At 52.5% G+C, this 26,914-nt stretch overlaps 1 protein-coding gene and 2 long non-coding RNA genes across 7 annotated transcripts in view; 2 read left to right on the top strand and 1 right to left on the bottom strand.

Annotated features, from left to right (window-relative positions):
- The first annotated feature begins 9,316 nt into the window (after window positions 1-9,316).
- On the top strand, window positions 9,317-13,701 carry FOXA2 (forkhead box A2). Of its 2 annotated transcripts, XM_069546504.1 has the most exons (3): window positions 9,317-9,562; window positions 10,560-10,629; window positions 11,710-13,701. In XM_069546504.1, the coding sequence occupies exons 2-3, from the start codon at window positions 10,561-10,563 to the stop codon at window positions 13,024-13,026; spliced, it is 1,386 nt and encodes a 461-aa protein (XP_069402605.1). In that variant the 5' UTR covers window positions 9,317-9,562; window position 10,560; the 3' UTR covers window positions 13,027-13,701. The 2 variants fall into 2 exon arrangements, with proteins under 2 accessions (XP_069402605.1, XP_069402604.1); XM_069546503.1 differs by lacking the exon at window positions 9,317-9,562 and having other exon boundaries at window positions 10,491-10,629.
- Window positions 13,702-16,306: 2,605 nt separating this feature from the next.
- Window positions 16,307-26,914, top strand: part of LOC138416959 (uncharacterized) — a 32,437-nt gene continuing 21,829 nt past the window's right edge. For 3 of the 4 annotated variants that reach the window (XR_011247918.1, XR_011247916.1, XR_011247917.1), the window contains exon 1: window positions 16,307-16,470. This is a non-coding gene — a long non-coding RNA (uncharacterized lncRNA). Of the gene's footprint in view, window positions 16,471-26,259; window positions 26,409-26,914 lie in introns of all 4 variants that reach the window. The other variant, XR_011247915.1, reaches the window with a different exon arrangement.
- On the bottom strand, window positions 18,057-26,467 carry LOC138416960 (uncharacterized). The gene is made up of 3 exons (XR_011247919.1): window positions 25,859-26,467; window positions 23,914-24,114; window positions 18,057-20,030 (listed from the first exon to the last, which is right to left on the bottom strand). It is a non-coding gene; the product is annotated as an uncharacterized lncRNA (long non-coding RNA).

The raw sequence follows: 26,914 nt of genomic DNA, 5'->3' as shown, positions 1-26,914 counted from the left end.
TTTTTGAAGTGGTGGCTCAGAAGGTAAAGAGTCGGCGTGCAGTGAGAGGGACCCAGGTTTGATTTTTGGGTCAAGATCCTCTGGAGAAGGGAATGGCAACCCACTCCAGTGTTCTTGCCAGGGGAGTTCCAAGGACAGGGGAGCCTGGCAGGCTACACCCCATAGGGTAGCAAGCGTTGGACATGACTAACACTTAACCCAGTAGAGAACGCATTTTCCATCCTGCTGCAGATACACAAATGTTTATAACAAAAATAATTTTTTCAGAACTACACACGCCTTTTCTATGTGCGATGCACAGAGAGATTCTATTCTACTCCCTTCCTTTAATTAATGATCATTTCAGTGAAGTAGATTACCGCTCCAACACACTGATGAGCCATCAATTGAAGTTTGAAAAGCATTCACCCACAACTTGTCCTAATCTGATTTTATCCCTCCAATACCAGTCCTCATGGGTAAACTATGAGTTTTTCCATTAGAGTTGCATAGCAACCGTCTTCTGTTCTTCTATCCATCCCTCCTTCCATCCATTCATCCAATAAATGTTTGTTAGTGTGCAGAAGCAGATCTAAGGTCAGGATTCTGCACGATAGGGAAACTGTGCTATCTCATCAGCTCTCTGCCCCCAAGATAGAAAAGCTCAACTCATCAAACCATGGAAAGAATCAGTAAGTGGCAGATACACACCCCAGAAACACTCAGTGGGGCCATTAGAGATGGTGCCAGAGCTAACATCCTAGGACACAATCCCTCCCATCAGCATGCCCCATGAAAGAAAATCTTCCTGCAGATAATCAGTCACAAAGACAAAAACATACAAAAAACAGAAGTGAACCAGGCAGTAGCGTTCAGAGCTGTCAGTACTGAAGTATGCTGCAGTACCAAAAAAAAAAAAAAAGGTTGCCTGGGAGGCAGGGGAGGGGAAGAAGCCTGAAATCAGGAATGGCTCCTCAGCACTCTCTTCCTGCTTCTGAATTTATTGTGAGTCCTGCTACCAGCACCACAGACTGTTTAAAATTACACCATTTGCCTTATTTAATTTTCTTCTGCAGCCATAAATATTAATTAAGCTGAACCACAGAGAACTCCATTTCAATCCTTTCCCTTCCTGAGAACCATCAGCGATTAAGACCCACAGCAGTTTAAGTACTGCCCAGTTCTTTAAGATCTGCCCTGGGACATTCACTTTTTATTTTTTAAGTTAGGACAGATTTCTTGAGTCTTCGCAGCTTATTTTTCTTACCTAACACTCCTGGGCCATGGGTGTTCCCAGTTTGATCCTTTTCTTGCAAATATGATCTTTGTGTCTTCAGCAAACTCACTCATTTTCTCCAAACCAAGAGGCAGAAAAATATATGTTTGATCAGAGAAGCAGAAATACCATGTGCAGCCTGTCATCTACCCAGTGGCAAAGACTGCACTTTTCAATGTTTGTTTACTTAACATTATTTAATGACAAAAAGAGAAGAAATAATTGTTAAAAACTAGAGGAAAATATAAAGTGAAAATGGCAAGTCTTCTCACAAGCCTTCCAAGTCCTAACAGCCTTGTGCGCAACTTTCAAACCTTTTCTGTGCATAGAGTCAGAATTATCTTTACAAAAATTAAATAAAATTACCCCAGTCCAATGAGTATTTAACCTTTCATCATAAAGTAGACATACTTTTTATATAATTTCAGAGAGATTTATATCATTCTTTTAACAGTTTCTTAATTCCACAATTAAGTTGGGTAAGAATCTGCCTGCAATGCAGGATAAGCAGGTTTGATCCCTGGGTCAGAAAGATTTTTGGAGAAGGAAATGGCAACCCACTCCAGTATTCTTGCCTGGAGAATCCCGTGGACAGAGGAGCCTGGCAGGTTACAGTCTGTGGGGTTGCAAAAGAGTTGGACACGACTTAGGGACTAAACAACAACAATAAATGGGTTATTTAGCCCTATTCTTTGCGAGTTACAATTTTGGACATATTGTAGAACAATCACACACACACACACACACACAGACACTGAGTACCAATAACTGAAAACTCTACCCGTGAGCGTTTTCTGTTTTCCGTGCTTCTGATGACTTCTCCCTCAGAATATATGGTGATATGGAAACAGTTCAAGGTTTGGATCAAATGTCCCAGGTTGGGACAGAAGGGCTGGGTGGTCTGAGACAAGCCCTCAACATCTCACTCTAGTTCCCCAGGGACAAAGGGAACTCCCAACTTCCAGAGGGAACCTTGGAGTTTAAGGAACCCTGGAGTTTGGGGAACTGATGCAAATATTACCCCTCCCACCATGAACATCCTGGTCACTTGTGGGCCAGTAAACCTGAGGAATAAACATAAAGAAATTTTTTTTACCTGTAGTTCTAAATTAAGCATAAAAAGGAGGAAATAATCAAAAAGAAACCGGGAAGAAGAAAAAAAGGCTTCTTCCAATTTCTGTGTGACCACAAAGCCTGAGGAGGTGGGAGCAACACAGAACTCCCACCAGGACCAGATGGTCCTCATCCTTAGCATCCACTTAGCACTTTATTTTGAAGACTTAGAGGGATGACCTTGCCAGGTTTCCTCTTAAAGGGGAGAGCTAAATTCTCAGGATTGGGGAAGGTACAGATCTATTCATGTAGAGTTTTCTGGAGAATATTAAACAGCAGTGATCATTTGTTATATGATGCAAAACAATACACGCCAAAACAGCATCTCGAATCTCTCACTTTAGTATGACAGAGGCAACTTACGGAGTGATGTAGCCAGCAGCGGTGAAAGAAACTACATAGTAAGTTTGCTATATCCAGCTCCATCCAGGGATCTCAAAGCAGTAATGTCCTCCGCAGCTTTTTCACCCCCAGCCCTCACTGCTTTTAAAATCAAACATATTAAGGACTTGGTCTAAAATTCTTACTGTGTTTACATTGATCTTTCCATGTGCTTTTATAAGTATAGTAGAAATAAGAAGAATCTGCCCGTAGGAGTAAAGAAATACATTTACTCCTTTTTAGCAGTTCTTACCTGGAAAGAAGGAGTCCTTTTCAGAAGGAATGACTTATTTAAATTCCCACAAGGGGAAGATGATCTGAGTGCTAATTATGGGTGCACATTGCAAATAGAATAAGCTTTAAAGGAACAGCTTGAGTTTTTACATTCTTCTCACCTTAGAGACTCACACTTTAGTTTCTAAACGTTTCCTATTATACATGTTGGAAAATATTTGGGTGGGAGCAAGAGAAACAGTGTATTTCCTGGCGGGGCGGGGGCGGGGGCGGAGGGAGGCGGTTAATTCTGGCGTGTCTGCGGGTTCAGACTGCATTACTCCTGCTCTTGTTCTTTTTCTGGAGCATCGGCCAGGCGGTGCTAGTTCAGCATCGGGTCAGCGTCTGTGGAAGAAAATTCCCAGTCCCGGTCGCTTCCACAGGAAACCCAGGTCTTCCCTAAGAGGAGGACGTGAAAACTCATTCCAAACTCGATAAACAGGCATCTCCTTGTCACTTTCCTTGAATCTATTTTGCTACTTTAAAATACACACTGGGATCAGTGATGAGGTCGGGGGATGTTTAGGAAAAGGTCAACGAGTCCAGCGCCAGATTCACCGGGAGGCAGGACCAGAGAGTCCTCTGGGCTCTCTCGCTTTCCGAGAACAGCAAAGGGGGAATCTTTGTGATGCAGCGTGATCGCAGGTGACACTTTGTTTAGACCACTTTTCTGTGCTCGGAAAATGACAGCTTCCAAATCACAAACTGATCATTGCTGTAGGTTCCCACTTATGCCTTGTCAACCAGGGAGGTCCCCGGAGAAGCGCTGCGGGAGGTGCGGGCCTCAGACAATGCCAGGTGGGGACAGGGAGGGGCGCCGGGGAGAGCACGTCCTCCACGCCCCAAGCTGAGAACACGTTCCGAACCCTGGGACGGTGCATCCTGGCTGCGGAGATTGTCCGTGTGGCCCGAGCGAGTGGGAAGGGAGAACCCACTGAAGGTGACGATGGACTTAACACTTCACGTTTCATCAATGTCCAAACTACCACCCTGCTCAGGACAGACGGCAAGATGACCTAGGGAAGCGGGGCTCTTCCAGCCATGATCTTAGGACCAGCCTCCACCGCACCACCTGGAAGTCTGTTAGAATGCAAACTCTCAAGTCCTTCCCCTGACCAGCTGAATCAGAATCTGCATTTTAACAAGATCCCCAGGGGAAGGTTATGCACATAAAAATTTGAGGGGTGGTCCCAGCCCTGCTTAATTACCCGGGCCCCAGTGGGTCACAGTGGCTGTAATATGCCAACGCTCCCTGTCAAACGAAGCTCTCACTTTTCAGGAAGCTCTGCAATCCTTCCTCGGGAAGGACTCTTGGAAATAAAGTAGATGAGAAGTGAATACAGACTCGTGTATTACACACTTGCATGTTCTCCCTCTCACACACACACACACACACACGAACACACACACAAACACAGGGCACTGCTTAAGACAGTAGGTGCTCCTTCTGCCTTCTTCCCAGAGCCAGAATCCCCCCAGTACCTGTAGGATGGAAAGCTTTACAAATGGTAGCGGCAGTGGAGGGGCCTGCCACATGCCCCTGACTGGCTACTTTCTGCTGGCATCATGCCATCAGGCTGGCTTCAGAGGACCCAACCCTTGGTTCCCCCATCAATTCTGGGTCAACCACAGGCAGCGTACTTCACCTGAGGTTTGCATGCATCCCTGCCAACAGGTCTGTTAATTCTGAATGGCGACAGGTAGACTCCCCTTTGGAATGGGGTTCTGGACCTCGGGAAAAATCCCTGGGTCATTGCTGAAAGGAAACTTGAAAACATAAGCAGAGTAAGTTCTGCTGGAACCCATGTCAGAAGAGAAGAAGAAGAGGAGCAAGTAGAAGAAAACGACCTCTAGAAGCACATGGCTTTATCTACAATGCTCAGGGCTGCAGTCTCGCCATATGTAGTATAGGAATTACTCATTAAAGTAGTTGCTGGATGGACCAGAAAGAAATCTATAAACTCCTCTTCATCATCACTGCTTAAAATGAGAGCAAGTTGGTTCTAATTTTTTTCTGTTTATCCAAAGCCCCTATATCACTCTGATATGGAAGACAGAGGCGGCCTAAGGCCACCAAATCCAGGCCTTGCCAACCTCCTTCTGATTTCCACTTTCCTAAGAAGGAATGTCCGGGTCTGATTCTTTAGGTGCGTGATAGATTCTCCATGACCCCCATCCTCAGTTAGGTCTATTGCTGGCCTTTTGGTCAGGAATAACAGATTACCTCCAAGAATAACATCTAAATGTACGAAAGAGCCCACAGGGCCACCAATACAGATACACCTAATTTAGGCATCCCTTAAGAAAAACTTATTCTCACTCACACTGACGTGTTGTTACTGCTACTCAAAATTGTGATTGCTTTATTTTTATCTCTTCCGATTAGATGAATTACCTGCTTAAGAGTCCCACATACAGAAATGTGCTAAAGCCTCAACAATGGTAGACAGGATGCCAAGAAGATACTAGGAATATTCATCAGACCCTGGAACCGAATGGGCAGATCATTGATCTTCTCCACAGGCCTACAAAGATGCCAATGGGGTTGACAGCTGCTCAACCTGACCACCAAGGAAGCTCACAAAAATGCACAACGCATAACTGCACCCAACCATCCAAACAGCCATCAAATTCTACATGCATCAGAGAAAGAGATGTGAGTACCAAATTCAGCCAATGGGACCTGTGGACGAGCCTCACGCCTCCCTGGTACCAGGCTAGGAAGTCATCGCCTGGGGTTGGCATGCAAATAGCTTCTCTTCCTCCCTTAACTCAAGAAGGGTACCAACACAGGTCAGAGAACATAATACTGGTTTGTTTTCTGAACTCAAATCCTTGTTCCCTTGGAGCGGTGACTTCTTGCACAGGTGAGAACTGAGTGAATATAGTGTAAGTTATTTTGGTAAAGTTTCCATGACATCAAATCTAATATTCTTATTATAATATTTCACTTAAAATAATAAAAAATAATGTCATCATAAAATAATAGTTTATTATATAAAATGATACAACTATACTGCAGGAAAAACATAGATTGAAGAGATAATCCTACCACCAAACACAACCAGGGTTTCTGGCAACATATTTATCTTACTTAATCATTATTTATTAGGACTTATTTCCCATCTTTTCCTGTGAATCTTGCCCAAGAGAGGTAGATTGTGTGCATGTGAATAAACTTCCTGTGTATAAACCTACAGTGTCATATCTTGCTTTTCTCTCACTTTGAAAACCACTTTCTTGTGTGTGTGTGTTTTCCCATAAATCTCCTTTGAAAGATATTCTTCGATAATTATCTTTTCAATTGCCCTCTCTGTAAACAACTGGGATTTTGGTCATCAAAGAACTATGAAAGCCAGCAAAAAAAGTATCTGAGTGTTCAATGCCAAGTAGACTAATTTTGACAGTCTGATTTTTCTCAATGAAATTTCAGAAATAACAACCCACAGAAAGTGAAATGTTAACTACAACCTTTGACACAACTATATGCCCCTTCTTTATTAAGATTTGGGACTCATCCTGAAAATGCCACCGTGAATGAATAACGGAGAGGTGGGTGTCTGATTTCCCCAAAACCAAAGGTTTTTTTGGAGGTAAAACGTATATTTTCACAAGATTATGCTAAAGTCACCTTTCTCTGTCTCTTCTGTTTTAACCTCAACTGCAGACCTGTCTGGTAATGCGCTAAATAAAGCAAGGGTCCTCAACCTCTGAGATCTAATACCTGGTGATCTGAGGTGGGAGTTGATGTAATAATAATAATAATAGAAATAAAGTGCACAGTAAATGCAATTTGGAAACCATCTCCCCCCACCCTGGTCCCTGGAAAAATTGTCCTTCATGAAACCAGGTCCTTGGTGCCAAAAAGTTTGGGGACAGCTTCCCTAAAGCAAATCTTGTCCCAGTATGTATTCTCCAAAAGGCTTCCAGAACCGGAATCTTGATCAGCCAGAAGCGCCCGCCCCACCACCACCCTTTGGCATTTTATGGGTCATCGCTTTGGGAAGTTGAATTCTATTTGTTGATGTCCCTTCCCCACTGGCTAGTTTCACATGATGGAGGGCCACGGGGATGAAGGAGTGTTACTGGAAATTGCAGGGAGCCCGGAGGAGGCCCAGATTTGAGTCTGAGCCTATGCCCCCGGGCAGCACCCGGAATAAAATCAGTGCGCGCTAACCCCTAGCATAGTCGTTGATTATAAGGCGACTTTTACGCAAAGCCGGCAGCGCCGGATAAGACCGGGGGGGGGGGGGGGGGGGGTAACAGGGGACACGAGCAAAGGAAAGTTTTGCAGATTTCAGTCCTCCTTCAGATAAGGGGGTGGGGGTAGATCTGGAGAAACATCTGTTTTCAGCCCGAGTTACCCGCGAACTTTTTTCCTGGAGAGAAGCTCCCGGAGCAATTTACAGCATTCCAGCCTGAGGCTCTCGTGCCAGACGCTCTGAATCAACCTTTAGAAACTCGAGCTGCCGGGAAGGGAAGGAGCCAGAGTCGCAGGGGTGGGAGCGCCCCCTCGGGCCTCGGCGAGAAGACCAGCGGCGGGCCCGCGGCGTGAGCGCTCGCTCCCCGCAGCATCAGCCGGCCGCGCTCGCGTTTCCCGGGGAGGGTCCTCGCCGTCGCGTCGCCCGAGCTCCGCGGCGTCGCCACAGGCGGCGGAGGTCGATCTGGGTTTGTGCAGAACTTCGGGGACCCGTAAGAAACGCCAGCACCCTCCTCCCCGCCGGAAGCCTTTTCCGGGAGACTGGGAGACGCCGTCGGACGGCTCGAGCGCCCGGGTCGCTGGGTTAGGGCCGCGGGCGTCCGTAGGGCTGTGGTCTATCCCGGGGCCGCGTGACCGACAGGGGGAGCCCTGTCACTGCGGAAGCCGGGGACCCGGGGCCGGGCCACCCAGGGGCGCTCCCTCCTCCCCGGGGCCGTGCTTTCTTCTGCTGGCGGAGAGGTTTCCAGAACCAAGAGCGAAAAGAGAGGAGTGCACATACATAGACGCCCATACTATGTTAACCAGGACGCTCGAGCTTTCCATCTTCTGCACCCCCGAAAGCTGTCTGTCATTTCTCCGGTTTTATTGTCTGATTTACTGGCTCAAACGGTAAAGAATTAGCCTGCAATGCGGGAGACGTGGGTTCGATCCCTAGTTCGGGAAGATCCCCCGGAGAAGGAAATGGCAACCCACTTCAGTATTCTTGCCTGGGAAATCCCATGGACAGAGGAGCCTGGCGGGCTACAATCCATGGGGTCGCAAAGAGTCGAACACGACTGAGTGATTAAGCACACACACTGATGAATGTGAGAAGGGCCCCGCGGGGAGGAGGAAGGGTGCGTGCGTGCGTGCGTGCGCGTTTGTGTCCGTGTTTCTGCCCTGGGCCTGCGCAGAACGCTAAAAACAGGGCAGTGCGCACCGTCAGTCTCTCCCCAGGCCTCTGGAGAGTGGTCAAGTCCTTTCCACCCATGCTTGGGGACCGGTGAGAGATGCCCAGGGTCTGGTCCCTTCGGCTCCCCCGCACACACCGACACCCAGGCTGTACCCAGGACTGCCCTGTCCCTCTTGAGGGTCCTCGCTTTCGGGCAGACGCAAACCCTGGCTGTGGGGAACCCTTCCCCGGCCCTTGCTCAACGGGTGCATTAACGCCCTCCTTATGAATTAGTCAGACCAGCATTGCCTGCACCTTTAGCTCAAAGCGTTGCAGGCCCTAGCGCCCTGGAGTAGAGGGAAGGGGTGGGAGTTGCCCCAGCCCACTGCTCCGCCCCTGCCCTCTGGCCTGACCCTTACCCGGCCTTCCGCTCTAGACGCTCTGTTCCGCGCCTGCCACCTCGCTTCTGTCTTCGGCCACCACTCCCCACAACTCTGGACAGGTGGGGCAGATACCCACTGTTTCCTCTCTCTCTCTCTCTCTCTGGGGTTGAGAGCTCAAGGCTGCATCCTCACGGCCCAGCTGGGTTTTTAGAATCAAGAAAAGGTGTCCACCTCCAAACACCTGTAGTAGTATTCCCTACCACCCTCACCCCAAATCTGGCTCACTGAGGTCTCCGTAGCTAACCCAGAACAGATGATCATTTGAACTGGAAGTTGGATCGAAAATAAAAGGACGAATATGGTGCTAGGGTTGCAAATTCTCATAAAACAGTTCCTCGGGAAACCGAAGACCACAGAGGCCCTCCTCGGGCGGACTCTTTTTGCCCCAGTATTGATTCCTTAATTCCCCTCTTTCCTCTCGCTTCACCCCTCACCTCAGGCCTTGTTTGTTTTAGTTACGAAACTCTGTGGGTACCTGGTTGTGGCTGAAAAGTAACCTTGAAACACTCCCTCCTGTCAGAGACAAATAGTCTCCTAACCGTCGCAGCCGCTGGCGGGGCCGCTTGCGCCGGGCGCCGGGACAGTGGGACTGGACTCGTCCCCGCCAGCCGCCCGGTCGGGCCCTGGGAGCCGGGCGCGGAGGAGGCAAAAAGCCGGGGCGGAGGGCTCGCAGGCCTTTCGTAGCCGCTCTGGGTCTTAACTGTAACGGGAGAGGCCTCCCAGCAGCAGCGGCCGGGGAATTCAAGGTGTGTACACAGTTTTGTTACATAGGACAGCGCTTTGCAAACTGGCTCTGTCACTGGCTGGCTGTTTTGACAGGGAATGAGCCCTGCGAGCGCGGAAACCAGGATAAATAAATGGGGCTGTGATAAGGCTCTGCGGAGCCTGAGCGGAGGCCGGGCGCGCCCTCGGACCAACGTACCCGGCGCCCGGCGCAATGAGACTCGGCGGGCGGGGGGAGGGTTGGTGGTGGGGGTCAGAGCCCTGGGCTACTCCACGGGGTGGCCTCCTCCCGGGTCCCTCCTCCCGCGGGGACGCCCCGCAGACGAAAGGGGGGCTGGACCCCCCCCCCCAGAGGCCCGCGTCCACCCTCTTGGCTCGCCCGTCGCGGCTCCGCGTGCAGGGGTTCAGGGCGGCTGAGTGGGAGGGGGGGCCGAGCAGGTGCGGGGCGCAGGCCGGGGCTCCCTCTCACCCAGGTGTGAGCTGATTATTCAAATGGGCTGCCCGGGGTCTGGGGATTGGAGGCCCGCGCCGGCGCGCCGCGCTATATCACCAGCCGCCCACGTCACTGCGGCACTTGTCCGCTGCGCGGTCCACACTTCCTCCCCCTCCCTCCTCCACCCCTTCCTCCTCCTCCTCCTCCTCCTCCTCTCCGCCCCCCCACCCTCCCCCGCGCCGCGCGCTTCCCGCCGCCTCCGGGCAGCTCGGCACTGCCAGCCTCGGCCTCCACCGGGCAGCCCGCGAGCGCGGCGGCGGCGGGCGCTCCGGCGGCGGGGCTCGGCTCCGGGCCTCCTCCTACCCCCGGCCCCCTCCTCCCGCGACCCATACCTCCCGCCCACTTCCCACCACCGCCTCTGGCCGGCCGAAGGAGCGGGGCCGAGAGACAGGGAGAGCGAGAGGGAGGGAGGGGACCGTGCCTCGGCCGACTTTTTTTTTTTTTAAAGGAGGGTGGGGGTGGGGGGGTGATTGCCGGTCGTTTGTTGTGGCTGTTAAATTTTAAACTGCCATGCACTCGGCTTCCAGTATGCTGGGAGCGGTGAAGATGGAAGGGCACGAGCCGTCCGACTGGAGCAGCTACTACACCGAGCCCGAGGTAGGCAGTCGGCTTTGCCGGGGAAAGCTGGGTGGCGGCGTCTGCCCTCGGTCCCAACCTCGGGACCGCTTCACTGGCCGGATCCCGACCCCCCACCCCCACCCCAATACCACCCCAGCCGCTCGGGGCAGCCGCCTTTCCCACCCTCCTTCGAATCAAATGGGTCTCTCTTTTTTTTTTTTATACGACACACTGTTAGCCTTGAGATAATATTAACTTTGTGATCAAATATTGACTTGCGGCGCCTCCAAATCCTCTCCGTGGCCGAGCCACGCACTATCCTAACAGAGTTGTGTTTGGCAGCGCGCGGCTGGGGAGGGGTGGGAGGTCGGCCGGCGAGGGGGTGGGGAGCTGGAGAGGAGAAAGTGGGCAGGAGTCGGGGGCTGGGGTAGAGAAAAAAAGGGTCGAGGACGAGACGACAAAGAGGAAGAAAGTTTGTGGCTGCAGAGCCCAGCCGCGACCAGTTCACTTCGCGGTCCCCTCCCGGTCCCGCCACTCAATGTCTCAGGGTGGCCAAAGGCTCCACGCGGGAACCGCGTCTAGGTTCCCCCGGGGACCAGGATGGGGTCCGGGAGGAAGGCTGAACGGAGAGGACCCTGGGATCGTCTCCGCTGGAGACCACCCGGCGCCGTGTCCCACAGGTCGCTGGCCAGGGTCGGAGGAGGCTTCCGAGGCAGCGGCGCCTGCTCGGTGTACTGGCTTGAGAGTCGGGGAGATTCTACAGAGGGGAGCTGCATTTGGGGTGCCTGGCTCAGCGCGCTCCTGGAGACCCCTGCTGTAGAATCTGAACCGGGCGTAGGAGGGCTGAGGGGTGGCCACGAGCGCAGAGCCGCAGCCCCCGCGCCCCCTCTCCGAGGGAGATCGCGGCGCGCTCCGGATGACACGAACGCTGGGTCGGGGCCCGGGCCGAGGCCGCGCGAAGGCAGGACTCCCTGGAGGCCTCCCTGGAGGCGGGGGCCTGGGCTGGCCCGACGGCCGGGCGTGGGGCGTGGGGTGTGGGGCAGGGGTCCGGCCAGGCGGCCGGGCGCTCTCCAGCCGCGGTGCTAACGCTGTGTGCCTCCCTTCGGGCTCTGTTCTCAGGGCTACTCCTCGGTGAGCAACATGAACGCCGGCCTGGGGATGAACGGCATGAACACGTACATGAGCATGTCGGCGGCCGCCATGGGCAGCGGCTCGGGCAACATGAGCGCCGGCTCCATGAACATGTCGTCGTACGTGGGCGCGGGCATGAGCCCGTCCCTGGCGGGCATGTCCCCCGGGGCGGGCGCCATGGCCGGGATGAGCGGCTCGGCCGGGGCGGCCGGCGTGGCGGGCATGGGGCCGCACCTGAGCCCGAGCCTGAGCCCGCTAGGGGGGCAGGCGGCTGGGGCCATGGGCGGCCTGGCGCCCTACGCGAACATGAACTCCATGAGCCCCATGTACGGGCAGGCGGGCCTGAGCCGCGCGCGCGACCCCAAGACGTACCGGCGCAGCTACACGCACGCCAAGCCGCCCTACTCATACATCTCGCTCATCACCATGGCCATCCAGCAGAGCCCCAACAAGATGCTGACGCTGAGCGAGATCTACCAGTGGATCATGGACCTCTTCCCCTTCTACCGGCAGAACCAGCAGCGCTGGCAGAACTCCATCCGCCACTCGCTGTCCTTCAACGACTGCTTCCTCAAGGTGCCCCGCTCGCCCGACAAGCCCGGCAAGGGCTCCTTCTGGACCCTGCACCCCGACTCGGGCAACATGTTCGAGAACGGCTGCTACCTGCGCCGCCAGAAGCGCTTCAAGTGCGAGAAGCAGCTGGCCCTGAAGGAGGCCGCGGGCGCCGCGGGCGGCGGCAAGAAGGCGGCCGCCGCCGCCGGGGCCCAGGCCTCGCAGGGTCCGCTCGGAGAGGCGGCCGCCGGGCCGGCTCCCGAGACTCCGGCGGGCACCGAGTCGCCCCACTCAAGCGCCTCCCCGTGCCAAGAGCACAAGCGAGGGGGCCTCGGGGAGCTGAAGGGGACGCCGGCCTCGGCGCTGAGCCCCCCGGAGCCGGCGCCCTCGCCCGGGCAGCAGCAGCAGCAGGCCGCGGCCCACCTGCTGGGCCCTCCGCATCACCCGGGCCTGCCGCCCGAGGCCCACCTGAAGCCGGAGCACCACTACGCCTTCAACCACCCCTTCTCCATCAACAACCTCATGTCGTCAGAGCAGCAGCACCATCACAGCCATCACCACCACCAGCCCCACAAAATGGACCTCAAGGCCTACGAACAGGTGATGCACTACCCCGGCTACGGGTCCCCCATGCCGGGAAGCCTGGCCATGGGCCCGGTCACGAACAAAGCGGGCCTGGATGCCTCGCCCCTGGCCTCAGACACCTCCTACTACCAGGGCGTGTACTCCCGGCCCATCATGAACTCCTCGTAAGAAGACAGCGGCGCCCCGGATAGCCCGGGACCCAGATGGGAGAGACGGGAAGTGGGGTGGAGACTCTGAGGGAGGGCTGCTGGAAAGGTGCAAGGGAGAAGGACCCTTCACACCCTGCCCCGCCCCCCTACAGAGGTCTCCCCTCACCCTCTGCAGCCCTTCCCCCCCTCGCGTGGGCCACACTGATGTCTACCATCCTATATAAAGAGCGGAAAAGAAAAAGCTAAACTGTTGAAAAAGAAGAACAGCCTCAGTTTCCACTACTGTGTAGACGCCTGCTTCTTTAAGAACCTGCCAATTCTTGACTTTTTGTTGTTGTGGTTCCTCTTCATTGCTGTCGTTGCAGGGAAGTCTTACTTTATTAAAAAAGGAAAAGGAAAAAAAACACAAACTTTTGTGAGTGACTCAGTGTAAAACTATGTAGTTTTAACAGAAAACAGAGTTGTACTATTGTTTTAAAAAGAGAGAAAAAAAATAATGTAAGGGTCTGTTGTAAATGCCCAAGAAAAGAAAAAAGCATTCACATTCTTGATACGGTGAAATCCAGGTCTCAAGTCTGATTAATTTATGGTTTCTGCGTGCTTTATTTATGGCTTATAAATGTGTGTTCTGACTGCAAGGACCAGAGTTCCACAAATCTATATTAAAGTGTTATTGCCAGTTTTTTGCTTTGAATCTTCAAGATTTTTTTTTCCTTTGCCTGATTTAAAAAAATAAACGTATCTGAGATATATTTTAAAATTGAGGGAGGGAGACCCTGACTGGTTGCAGGTTTTATTTTATTTGGGGGAGGGGAGATGATTGCTGCTTTATCAACATTTTATTGTTAACATTTTCAGACAAACTTAAAGTTGAATGAATTTTACAGTAAACAGACACATACCCATTGCTCAGATCCTATAGTTCTCAGCTCAGTATACTTGTTATACTGGATGTCTGACCCATCTATCCACACCTCCATCAGTCTACTTATGTTCCTAGATGCATTTCAGAGTAAATTTCAGACTTCAGTACACTTCACCCTAACACTCCAGCAAGGACATCATTAATGGAACTCAACATTGTTCAAGGTTACTTTTTGAATTTTGAGTTTAACTTTATACAAAATGAAACTCAAAGATCCCAGGTGAACCATTCTGGGGGTTATGGGGTTGAGGCAGGTTCATCTCCAAAGCCTGGCAAAAACCACACTCCATATTTTCCAGCTGGGCCATGTGAAGGTGAAATGTTGTTGACATCTCTTGTACCCTGGGGCTGGTTTCTCTTGGAGGGAAAAAAAAAAAAAAATCCTGGATTTTGTGGGGTTTTTGTTTTGGGTTTTTTGTGTTTTTTCTTTGCTGTATTCCCAATCCTTGGCCTACCTTCACAGTGAGTCCAGATTGGATTTGCAAATTGCTGGTGCAGCCCTTTTCCTTTTCATCATTGCCTCTCTCTTCACCTTTTCCTGGAATTGGGCCTCTACCTGCATTCGACAACAGGCCTCTGTTTACGATCCACCACCACCCCCATCCCACCCTCTACCTTCACTTAGATGTTCTGCACAACCTCAGTAGAACTTGCTGCAGGCCAGAGGTAGTGAGGCTTCTGGAATCATGCATTTGAACATTTGGTCTGGAGAAACAAAGGACTTTCTCCTGGAAGTGATTTTAAAGGGATCTTGGAGTTCTGATGGAAATCTTTAAATATAGGTATATTGGGGAATGAGGCAGAGGTAAAAGCCAGCATGTCTGGCCAGGTGCCCCCTGCCAGGGGTTGGATTCCAGGGGTCTGCAGGTTTGCGCCCTACCCTCCAAACTTCTGGGACCTTGCCAAGTGACCTGTTAGGCCAGGTTAGCAAGCCAGGATTATGGGGCCAAGGGGATGAGTGGGTATGCTGTGATCCTTAAAGGAAAAACCCAAAGCATAAAGGAAGACCCAGAATAAATTCTTACAAATCACACTGCCTCCTTTCAAAAATAGCCTAGCAGGAGTAAAATCAGGGCCAATAAGAGCAGAAACCTCAGAGGCCAAATGGGTGTTGTGTGGGCAGAGTGGGCTCTGCTTTGGTTTTGCTGGAGGCATCTGCTGGCCTGCCAGCTGGCCAGGCTAGGGCAGGAGCCAGTGGGCTCTAGGGCCCCCGCCCCCCCCCCCCCCCCAGACTTGGGGTCATCCAGGGCACAGCTAGCTTGCATAGGGTGAAAACTTCTGGAGTGAGAAGCCAAAACTTTAGGCCTTGGGTTTCTAAGCCCAGGCTCCCGTGTCCGGACTTTGGGCTTTGGGCTTCTTGACCACCCAAACTTGGAGTGTCCCTGGCGGTCGCCAGAAGCCTGGACACCGCCTGTCAGATCACCCTCTGCCAACTCGCCGCAGGATCTCTCTGCCCCTCAAACCCTGGCCTTCCCAGGCGCTTTAGGGGGGTTTGTACTCGCCTCCGCCTCCCGCCTCCAAATCCCTTTTTAACATGCCACATTGTCCCGAAGAACACAAGGAAGAGAAATTGGGGAGGGGGAAGGGGAAGGGGAGGGGATGGGGGGGGGGTAGGCGATCTGGAGGCCGCAGCCAGCAATCAGGGCCGTCTCTGCCCCTGGCAGGGACACACACGTCGTGAGCCCAGCCTGAAATGTGTTTCATTATCACATAAAAGGCTCCTGCGGCGAAGGAGCCGAGAGGCAGGGCCGGGGGCCGAGTGCGGGACAATGAGGGCTGAAAGCGCTGCCCTAACCTGCTATGTTTCCTATCGCACGCCCATTGTGCGAGGGTCGTTTTAAACTACTTAGCGCGCCCCCCTCCACTGATCCCGGCCGATAAGATATAGTTCTGTAGGAATACTTAAAAAGGATGTCGGGGAGTTGGCCGCTCCGGAGGCTTTTCGGCGCATCCTGAGGCTTTCGGCCCCCTACCCTCTCGCCCCAGCCCCTCCTCCCGCCAAGGCCCCCAGCTTAACTGGCGCTCACACTGCCCTCCGCCCGCGTCCCCCAACTCTGCGTAGTAGGGTGCAGTGTCTCTTTTTCCCTCCCTCTCTCTCTCTTTTTCTTCCTTTTCCGCGCGCGGGTTTAAGCAACCGTGATCTGTGAATAAACAGTCAGTAAACAACCGAAAAAAACATTCTAGATCCGAATTCCAGGAGGGTAAACTTTCCAGGCCACGTCACACTTCAGCAAATTTGCACAGATATTATATTGCCCCCCTCCTTTATTATTCTTTTTTTTTTTTTTGCAGGATCCCATTGTACTTAACTGAATTTTATAACGCTGATCGATATCTTGGTAAAATATTCATTTTTAAACTAGCGGGCAGTGAAATCTTTGCTTTGTGTGCTAAAGTCAACAGTCGCTCGGTTTGAGCTCAAATAAATGCGGGGATGCCTCGGCTAGGAGCAGTCGGCCGCCTCCCTCCGCGCGCTGGACGCTCTGCTGCCGCCGCGCGTCAGTCCACCCGCCCACCCGCCCGCCCGCCGCACCGCAGGTAGGGAGTGCGCCCCCCACTCCCCTCCGCGCGCCTCCCCGCCCCCAGCCAGACCCTAGCCCTACCCCGGGCTCCGAGGCCTGAGGGGCGGGGAAGGAGGGAGAAGCCAAGTCGGAGAGAATCCGAAGTTGGGAAGGTGGCCTTTTTGCGGGGAATTCTGAGGATGCTAGGTGTTGGGGGACCCAGAGTGAACCTGGGTCCTGCGCACAGTTGGAAAGTTTGGCGGGGTCCCGAAGCGCCGGGAAGCCACCGCAGGCTCCCGCAGCTTCTCTGAGCCGGGGATTCGATCCGAGGGCCTCCTGGTGCCCTGGGACAGTGGGAAGGCGGGGGTGGGAGCCGGTCTGGGCCTCAGAAGCTGGGATCGGGGCGGCGGGGGATGGCGCGCTAGTCCTGGGAGGCTGCTGAGCGAGGCCCGAGCGTGGGTTCCAGGGACGCGGAGGCCCAGCGGCGGTGGGGGCCCCGCCGTCCGGGAGCCGAGGAGGGGCAGCGCCTTTCCCAGCGGCCAGGGAAACCCGGATTCTCGCCATGAGCGCGCAGAGCCGCAGGAAGGTCCGGGAGCCTCGGGGCCACTAGCCGGTTCCAGGAGGGAAATGCTGAACCCGGACGCGGGGCGGTTCCTCGACCACTGCCCTCCCCCCCACGCTGGCCCAGGACATCGGGTTTGGAGGGATCGGACAGACGGTGTCGCCCCACGTCCCTTCCCCGGGCCTCTGATGGCGCCGGGTCACCGCGCCCGGCATCTGTCCCCCGCCTACGGGAAAGCGCCCGCTGGGGAAACTAGTGGCTCCGAGGCTGCCAGTGGACACCGCAGGACCCTCGACTTTGGAGAGCAGGGTAGAAAAGGTGTCTTTCCCCTGGGGTCTACCAGGTGCTCCTCCCCACTCCAAATTTGCATTCCGCCTGGGGGTTTGCTTTCTAGGGCTGGGTGTCTGGCTCGTTGGAGGCTCGCGCCGGTTTGAGCAGTTTGGTATTTCGCCAGGACGTAGGTCTCGCTAGGTCTCGGACCACTGAAATTACCCGCCACCGTAACTGGAAAGTTTCTTCCCTTCCCGCCGCAGTCACCCACATCTCAAACCCAAAAGGCCAGAAATCGGTCTTGATAATTGGCAGGGTCAGTTCTGTGGACACCTCCCTGTGTAGGGAGCCTGGGCGCCCGTCACCTCCTTCCCCCGTCCCCGCGGGGCGGCGTGCGCCTTTGTCCACCGCGCCCAAGGCCGGCTGGGGTGCGCGCCTGCCCTGCCGCGCTCCCAGCCCAGCTTCGGTTCGCGTGGCTAGTTATCTTCCCTGAACGAGACGGCTCGGCTGCGGGACACACGCGAGGCTAATCGTTTTTAAATAATTAATGCCTCCCCGTTCCGCTGGTAATGCGCGGCCTCGAATCCGTCAATTACTTGTCATTAGACGGTGTCGCCCCACGTCTTTGCCCGGGCCTCTGATGGCGCCGGGTCACCGCGCCCGGCCCATTCCACGGCCGAAGAAAAAAGGTGCCTGGCCTCTGAGAGCCGGTGCGGAGTAGCCGCGGCCCTTAATTCAGTGTTTTGAAAGAAAGACCCTCGCTGAAGAGATGTAATCTTCCAAATGGCCAATTTAAACGCCTGATGTTTATCGCGCGCCTTCTCCCGGCTTTATACAGAGAAGCTGGTCGTCGGTGCTTCGGGGGCCTTTTAATGTGGGGAGGCGTGGGGCAGGGAGACGCTAGAGAGAAAGCTCAATGGGGTGGGGGCGGTGAGTAGGGAGAGGGTGTGTTTGCTCAACAAGGCACCTGGCGGTACCTCGGGGTAACTGTTTTTTTCTGGGACAGCACACACTTCTGAGGTCTGGGCTCTGCAGAGCCTCTCCACTTGGGGCCGGGATCTTCTGAACTATGTTGTCCAGAACACTCCAGAGAACGTGGCAGGGCCTCGGGGGGTGGGAATGTCCCCTTTGTGCTAGGAGGGAGGAGGAAAAATCTGAGCCTGCAAACCACCCCCGCCATGGACCTAACCTAACTGTGGCCAGTGTCCGCAGACTTACAGGCACTGAATCCCACCCAATAGAAGAGACTCCCCCTCATATCAACCACTCTGAGAGCCACCAACCCCACAGAAGAGCAAGATTTCAGACTCTAGAAGCCTCTGTCCGGCCAGAGACCCAGTGGACACCAGCCTCCGCTATAGCACCATGGCAACCCAGGCCGCCCAATGGTTGGTGGAGCGAAATTACACAAATAAAAACACAAGGAAAAACTCTCCAAAAGTTTACTACTCTGTTTAATTACTTATCAGTTGCTTCCTTTCCCCATCAAATGTTCTTTTTGCAGTAAACAGATATCTGAGGGTCCCAGGCCCTTTTGGACTGAAAACAATACAGTGTGTCCACAGCAACCCCCATCCCCCAGGCCCACCACCCCTTGACTGGACAGCCAGCTGGCCCTCCACTTTACAGAGGTCAGCCCACAGGTTTCTCATGGCCACTACTCCCAGGACTTGGTTTCCTCTGAGAAGAGGAGAAAAGAGAATGTGGGCTGGAGGGAAAGATCCTGAGGAGGGTGGGAGAAACTATTTCACCATGGATGGGGGAAAAGGCCAGTTGGCACAGGCCTGTGTGTCCAGCCACTCAACCCACCCATCTCTGCAGGTCCTTGGCTGCTCCTGAGACCACATCTTTTCTCTGAGCAGACACAAGAATTGGGATTTTTTTTTTTTTTTTGAAATTCCTTTTTGATGCAATGCACTGGATATGAGCAGTGTGTTACAGGCACCTCCGGAGACAAGCAAGCAAAAACTGCTGGGAGTAGATGGTGCCCCCAGTGGTGCTCAGTGGGGTCCCCAGCTCAGTGGGGTCCCCAGCTCCTGGCGGGCTGCTCCTCCCTTACACAAAACTCCCAGGGAACGTGCTGCCCCTGGCACTCCAGGGGCTGCCTTGGAAGCCTAAATCCTGGGGCATCTTCCGCATTCTGTTCACAGCCTTCCTGCTCCCTCTCTCATCCTTTCTCTCCTTTCTTCTTTAAAACAATCGTGTGTGTCCCCCCCTCGCCACCTCCCGCCATTGTATTTGTTGATGACCTAACACGCTCACACCAAAAGCCACACACAGAAAACCAACAACGTGGGATGGGAGGGGAGACCAATTATGAGTGAGGCTAACAAGCGGGGAACACCCAAGTTGAGGCCGGCTGTCTCCTGGGAGACTGATGGAGGCTTATTTTACAAGCTGTCATTCCGCCCTGGTCCCTATTGCCAGACTGGAGGTGATTCCTATTCTCCCCTCCCCCAGCCCCTGCACCCTTGGGGTGCGTTCCAGAGTCTTTGTTCATCCTCTGTGCAAGGTGCTGAGGACACAGGATGGTGTTACGCACATCTGCACAGCAGTGTCCTCAGTTTTTTACCTTAGTGGTTGATCCTCAGAGCTCCGTGCTCACTGCCAACAAAACACTGGTCAGATGTCCCTGTTACACATGTCCCCCCATCCTCACCAGGTTCCCATGAGAAGGCATCGACTCACTCTTTACACACACCTCTTTCTCCAAAAAAAAAAGTGGGCAATGTCACTGGCAGATAACACAACCGATAGTCCTCATGCTGGAAAAAAAAAGCGACACAAATTAAGCTGCTTTCATTTATGTAAAACTAGAGGTTCTCATGTCTCATTAGGGCAAGTGCCTGGTGTTGAAACACTCTTTAAGCTACTCGGAGGCACTGATATTCCCCGCGATGCCAGGATGCCGTGCCAGCAAGGCCATATTCACTGAACTTAAATATGTCAAATGAACTGAGAGGGAAAACTTGTGCATCATAAAGATAGGTGCGTGAGGGGGAAACCCTGGGGTATGATGTAGATGAAAACTTTGGAATCAGAACTGTCTGCTGGTTTTTAGTTCTACTTGCTAAGTGGTTCCACTTCTGCTCACTTATATGGTTGAGGACTAGATTTTCTTCCTAGGCAAAACAGCTTTTCCATGGTTTCACTTCTTGGGGAAAAAAGGTGAAACACAGGTTTCAAGAACAAGCAGGAACGTTTTTGGACCGAAGTTGCTCATGACCCCAGCAAATCAAAATAAGGGGCATGTGGGTGAATTTCAACTTATTTCATTAGAAATACGGCCTCAATTCATCATCCCATTTCTTTTCACAAAGCAGATGTAGTTATATAATGGATTTTCTTGAAATGTTGGCTCACATAAAGAAAAGCATGCAACTCTTAATCTGAAGACTTGAGTGTTCAGAGTGCCTTCCTGGAAAATAGAAAACAACCTTGGGAAGTGTTTGACGGAGAGGACTTGGGAGGAGCTAAGGTGTGAAGTGGGAGCTAGGGGCTGGGGAGGGCAGATGACAAGGGAATGACATTTTCTGCGGAGGACCAGGGTAGATTGTTGGCCAGGACAGGACCCGGGTCACAGGCGGTTGTGTGTCGAAGCCAGAGGCTTCTTTAGCAGAGAGATCAAAATGCTGACCTGTGCACGCTTCTCGAAAAGAGATGACCCTCCACTTGAGCTTTCTGCTCACCTTACCTTTTAAAGCCCAGTCTAATAAATTTAAAATAAAGGACACCAATTTCACTATACATCTTCTGTTCAGTCTGCAATTCTGAGCTACGTGAAACTGAGCTGTTTACACACAGAAAGAAGTTGCAACTTCAACAACTTGCTAGCAGAGAAAATTTACCGTCCACCCGGAAAAGATGAGTACATTTTGGGGCAAAATGTTCTACCATCTTAGTGTTTCTCTCATTCCTGCCCCAGCCCTTCCCCCTCTTTTCTTGATCACAACTGTACTCCATCCACCATCTCTGAGTGGAGTCCCCTTCTGTACCATGCACCAAGCTAAGTGTCTTCAATGAACATGACCTCATTTAAGACCCCCCTGTCCCCAGCAGCTGTCAGAATTTATGGGTGATGGGCCCAGGCAGAGAGAAATTAGAGAAAGGACTCCAATATCAGAGTTCAGCATTGAATCCAAGTCTTTTGCTTCTGTGTTCTTTCAACTTTTCCTGGTTTCATGTGATCTGGGCACAAAACTTTCTGATTCTAATGCAATAGGAGGTCAGCTTTCACTAGGACTCCCAGGTTTTCAAAGTGAGTTGCTGGTGGTAAGCAAGGAGGGGGTTGGGGGAGGAGCCTCCAGTGTTGGAAGAAGGCTGGAAAGATACAAGAAGATCTCAAGGAGAACAGGCTTGAGCACTTCTTGGAAGGATGGCAGAGACCCTCCCAGCGCTGTCCTAGAAAGGGTCTCCTTTTCTTTCTTGGAGTTAGAATTCCCATGCGCCATGGACCCAAAGCTGACCAGAGGATCAGTCAGGTCTGGACCATGACTCCTCCCCCATTCAAGCTTTGGGGGCCCACAGGCTAAGGCTGGAAGGGAGAAGAGAATCGGCAGCCAGATGACTCTTCCAGTGGGAGCAGGAGAGAAAAATGCCAGAGAAGAGGAAAATGTCAAGGGCAGAAACAAGGGATTGCATATAGGCTTAAAATCATCCACAGACAAGGCGCCACCTGTCAGTTCTACTCCTTACTAGGGATCTTGATCAGGGGCCTCTGACCTCCCTCTGACCCGCACCTGGTGGCCCAACAGCCCAGGTGACAGCACAGCTGGAATGTACACTCTGACCACAGCTGAGCCCCTGCACACCCTTTTGCCAGTGCAGCTGTGCAGGCAGCAAGGCCCTGCCCCCACAGCCACCTCCCCCTACACACATACAAATGCAGATCTGGTAAACACCTGCCGCTAGGTTTTGCCCAGAATGGGATGCTGGGGGCTGGGGTGGCGGGGGTGAAAGGGGTACTGGGCTGCTTCCATCCCAGAAGGAGACTGGGACCCCGCCTCAGTAAGCCTGCAGTCTGGGGGCAGAGTGCCACCCCAGCGGAGCTGCACACAAGCAAAAGGGTGTGCAAGACAAGGATGGCTGCTGCCTGCTTGTGCCAGGCCCTCCTGGCCTGGAGGTCTCCTTTTCTTTTCTACTTACTGGAAGATAAGTTCCCAGACTGTTTTAAGTGGGGTAGGACTTCTTGCAGATGGGGCCAATCCCCTTTGGGGATTCCAGGGGAGGTTCTGGACAACTGAGTCCTAAGACCCGCTCTGCACCCAATGATGTCTTGGGTGTGGGGATGACCAGCCCTTGGAAATAATTAGAGTTCTGGATTAAACTAGTCTCCCCACTCCAAACTGATAATGGAGGCATTAGACTGAGATGGGGAGAAGGGTAGAGTCACCACGGTCAGACCAGGCGCAGGCCAGCCCAAGCACCTAGCCTTCTAGACAGGAGGAGAAGAATGGAAACTTGGAATCTGTAGGGGCGAGGTAGGGGCGGGGGTCTGATCTGCATTTTATCCTCCTCCATTTAATCACCACTCCCCTCCAACCAGCCGAGTTTGCCAATTAAAGGCCAATCTCTCTTGATTTCTTTGCTTTAGAAGGACATTTCGATTCACCCAGGCAGACAATTAAATCCCCTTCTCGCCTCGCCCTTCCCAGAGCTCAGAACAAGATGCCTCCGTATCTCTTGCCAGCATCGAGCCGCAGGAAGGAGTTGATCTCAGGTGCTAACCTGCAGTTATCAGGATGCCAGACTCATTTAGGGGGCTCAGCTCTGGAACCTGAGACGATCCCTTCATTGATCCTGGAAATCGCTGTTTAGATTTTGCCCTTGCTCAGTAAACAACTAAAAGTAACTGCAGGATTTCTCCCTTGCATTTCACAGAATCTCTCTCTCTCTCTCTCTCTCTCTCTCTCTCTCTCTCTCTCTCTCACACACACACACACACACACACTCCACCCCCCACCCCTAGCGTTAGACTCCTGCTCTTATTAATCATGAAGGGACAGAGGGACCACAGTCTTTATCTGTGCATGCTCAGTTGCTCAGTCGTGTCCGACTCTTTGCAACCCCATAGACTATAGCTCGCCAGGCCCCTCTGTCCGTGGGATTCTCCAGGCAAGAATACTGGAGTGGGTTGCCACTCCCTTCTCTAGGGAATCTTCCTGACCCAGGGATTGAACCTGCATCTACCGAGTCTCCTGTGTCTCCTGCATTAGCAGGCATTTTCTTTACCACTGAACCACCTGGAGCACCCTCAGCTATCCTTCCTAAAGCATTTAGGTCTTTCAGGGGGTGCTACTCCTTCCTCTGAGAACTAACGTCTCCCCCAAAGGACACAGCCTCCCATGTTCGTACGTTTGTATCGAAAGCTCCCTACTGAGACTTGGGCTCCCTCTCCTGCCAGCCTCCCTCTACCCGCACCCCCCCCCCCACAAAGACCTACTTCTCAGGATCCCCCTAAGCCTTCCTCCTTTCCCCTTCCCACCCCAGGACAGCCGAACCTCTTCCATCTTTGGCTGCTCAGACACAGCTGAATATTTGGGGGTGAGGGTACAGTTGCTGTCCAGTATGCCTGACAGCTGCTTCTAGATCGCCTGCCTGCACACAGAGCTCTTTGGGGGTAAAAGCAAATGAAATTGGCAAACTTACTCTGATGATCAATGTTTTTAGGTTCTTAGCAAGATCCCCGTTTCCTCCTCCATTAGGACTAGAGAAAGAAAAATCGGTTCCTATTGCCCGTAGTTTGCCATCCTCTGAGCGGACCGTGTGTTTTAGCTGAGTCCCTGTCATGAGCTCTTTTCGAGGAGGAGGTTTGCACGGCTGTCATCTGTGGACATCGAACTCCACCATCTATTTGTGTAAGATAAACAGAAAGACATAATTGCCAGTCACCCACAATACAGAGGATTAGGATGAATCCTAAACAATGATTATTTAAAATTCAATAATTGTTGAAAAAAATTAAAAGTCAAATGATAAAGGTCAATTTTCCTGAAGGCTTTCGGTGCAGTAAGCCTTCTATGATGATGGTGTTTTTAAAAAATTAAGGAACTTTCTTCTTCAAAGTCAATACTATCTCAAAAGAAATTCCTTTCTCGTTTGCTTAAACCCCTTTCGTACGATAAAAGGAGTATTTTGCCAAGGAGATCGGCATGATACTGTTTGCCAAAATCAGCCAGCCTCAAGCAAATAAATTTCTGAACATCTCACCACTGTAACCAGTGAATCTATTCTTTCCAAGATGCCAAAACTCTAATATCTTATAATTGTTTAAAGTCACTAATATAGTCCACCAGCTCTTCATTAAAAAAAAAAAAACTCACAAAATAAGACAGACATTCAAATCTGTAAAATTTTAGGATTTAAAGTAGAAATAGTGATTCAGAGTAATGACCATTAAGCAAATTACACACACACACACACATATAATATATATTCCTTAAATAAGGAATTGTTGCTGAGAGTGCTATTTTGTTATATAAATACCCCTGGACTGACCAATTAAGTATGTCGTTTCTTTGCTACTTACCTCTTGTGCCACAGTTTCGTGAAGGAATATAAAATGCATTAGAGTTGTGATAGATTTACTATGTGCCAATCTAGCTGTATATTTGATGATGCTCAACTATCTTTTACAAGATGCACGGTGGATGTCGTGTCCGAGGATTACTGTCCACCTGTGTTAGCCTTTGGTGTAGCTGTTTGCACACAGCTCCGAGCGTTTGGCCCCAAGGTTACTAACAGTGGCATTTTGTTACATATCAGCTTTAATATAACTAAAGCTAATTAACCAATTTCATGACATATTTTCTCTAAATTTTATGTTTGATAAAATAGCTCAAAGCTGCGAATTAAACTTCTCGCAAAGACTATCTCATTGTATTTCTCAGTGCTCATCTTTCTAGCGACAAAATTTACACTGAAAGTATTTCTGGGGGAGGTAAACATATTGATCATTTTTTGATTAGTTAAAACTACTAATAAAATATTTTTAAATGTTTCTGGGTAAAATTAGAGTAGATTCTATGCAGAATAAGAACCTGTTTGCTTTGCCTCCTTCCTTTGGGCCATGTTTGTGTTGCTCTCCCTACACCTGCAGAGCCCTTCAGCTATAGGTCACGCTTCTGGTGCCCAGAGGAAGCCGAGATATTTCGGAAAATAATTCAGGAAAAACCCGCAGATATTATTGGAACCGGGTGTCACCTCCCCTGGCATTCTGAGACAAGCAACATTGTGTTTGGTGCAGGGGGGCGAAAAAACACGACCTAACAGTGTTTACCTGTGTATTCAGCCATGAAATTGAATATTATCGAAGTTGAAAAAATGCAAATCAAATTAAAACCAGGGAAAATTGTCTTTGGAATTACAGCGGCCGGGAGCCCCCAAGTGTTTGTTTAAATTGAAGCGTTTAGAAAATGAAAAACCTCTAAATTGACCCCTCTGCCCACCCCCCACCCCAGGAAGGAAATGTATTCCTTAATTCAACTTTTAATTCAACTACAAAGATACGGAGGCTCCGATACCCATTATTCGCCCGAGGCAGCAGTCACGCTGAAATAGAACTTTTTCTTTAAAATGAAGTGTCTTGCTTTACCTAAGCGTTACTAACGTCGGACTGCTTCAGAAACCCAGCGGCCCCGCGGTTCTCATTCCTCCGGGAACTGCAGTCTCTGAAACGGCCTCCCGCTCCCCGTCAGCAGCCTGGACCCTCCGCCAAGGCCAGGCAGCAGCCCCCTTCCCGGGTCCTCGCATCCTGGGGCGCGCATCCGAGCCGGGCCTCCCCGCGCGGCCAAGGGCCCGCGGCGGAGATGAGCGCAGCACCGCGAGGTGCGGGGCAGGGGGGTCCGCCTAGCCCCGCTCGGCGCTCACTTGGCCAGCACAGGACTTCGCAGCGTCTTGGTCTGGGAGCCCGAAAAAGGGAAGCGCCAGACATATTTCTTGAAAAAAAGAAAAAAAAGCAACAGGCAGACGGGGGGTCCTTCTTGCCTTTTCCAGGTCCTACGTCGCAGGGGACTGACACCCGGGCGCCCCACGCACTGGAAGGGTCAACCTCACCCGCACGCGCCCCGGCGCCCCCGGGGAGGGGCCCGCCCCCACCACGCTCTGCTACGGGAGAAGCGGGAAGCAGGGCCCGGGCCCCGCAGGTGCGCAGGCCGCCGCGATGGGCGGGAGACCGCAGGGCTCGCGGCGGGACGCGCGGGTGGAGCGGCCCAGAGCTCTGCGAGCCTCGGGGGTGGTCAAGGGTGCGAGCTGGTCCCCGGCGGCCACGCCCACCAGCCCAATCTGGGATCGTGGGGGTCGCAGGGAACGTGTATGGAGAGGATGTGCTGGCGCGGCCCGGGAACAGCTTTCCTCTCGGTCGGTGACCTCAGAGGACGCGCTGCCTCTGGTTCGACCCCATCCATCGGACCCCAGCCCGGGAGCCCGGTGCCAGGGCTCCAGAGGCCCGTGCGGGTTTTCTCTCCCTTGGGGAGGGAGGGAGGTTGGTGGCCCCGGCGTCGTTCGGTACCCCCTCTTCCTGACACCCTGCAGGTTGAGGGACAGCCCCGGTTCCAGAAACGCAGTAGCTGCCGTACAGATCACCCCCCAGGCGCGGGCTGGGGAGCCGCGGACGCCGGTTTATATGTGAAACCTTCCCCTGTATTTCCTT

The sequence above is a fragment of the Ovis canadensis genome, chromosome 13, assembly GCF_042477335.2.
Source record: "Ovis canadensis isolate MfBH-ARS-UI-01 breed Bighorn chromosome 13, ARS-UI_OviCan_v2, whole genome shotgun sequence".
NCBI lineage: Eukaryota > Metazoa > Chordata > Mammalia > Artiodactyla > Bovidae > Ovis > Ovis canadensis.
Note: the sequence above shows the minus strand (reverse complement) of the source record. Positions and strands in the feature narration are given on the sequence as shown.

What these genes read in the sequence shown, in the direction of transcription:
- FOXA2 (XM_069546503.1), top strand. Translation starts at nt 10,543, where the DNA reads ATGCACTCGGCTTCCAGTATGCTGGGAGCGGTGAAGATGGAAGGGCAC. An exon ending in GCTACTACACCGAGCCCGAG is followed by an intron (nt 10,630 to 11,709) that starts GTAGGCAGTCGG and finishes CTCTGTTCTCAG; the next exon opens with GGCTACTCCTCGGTGAGCAA.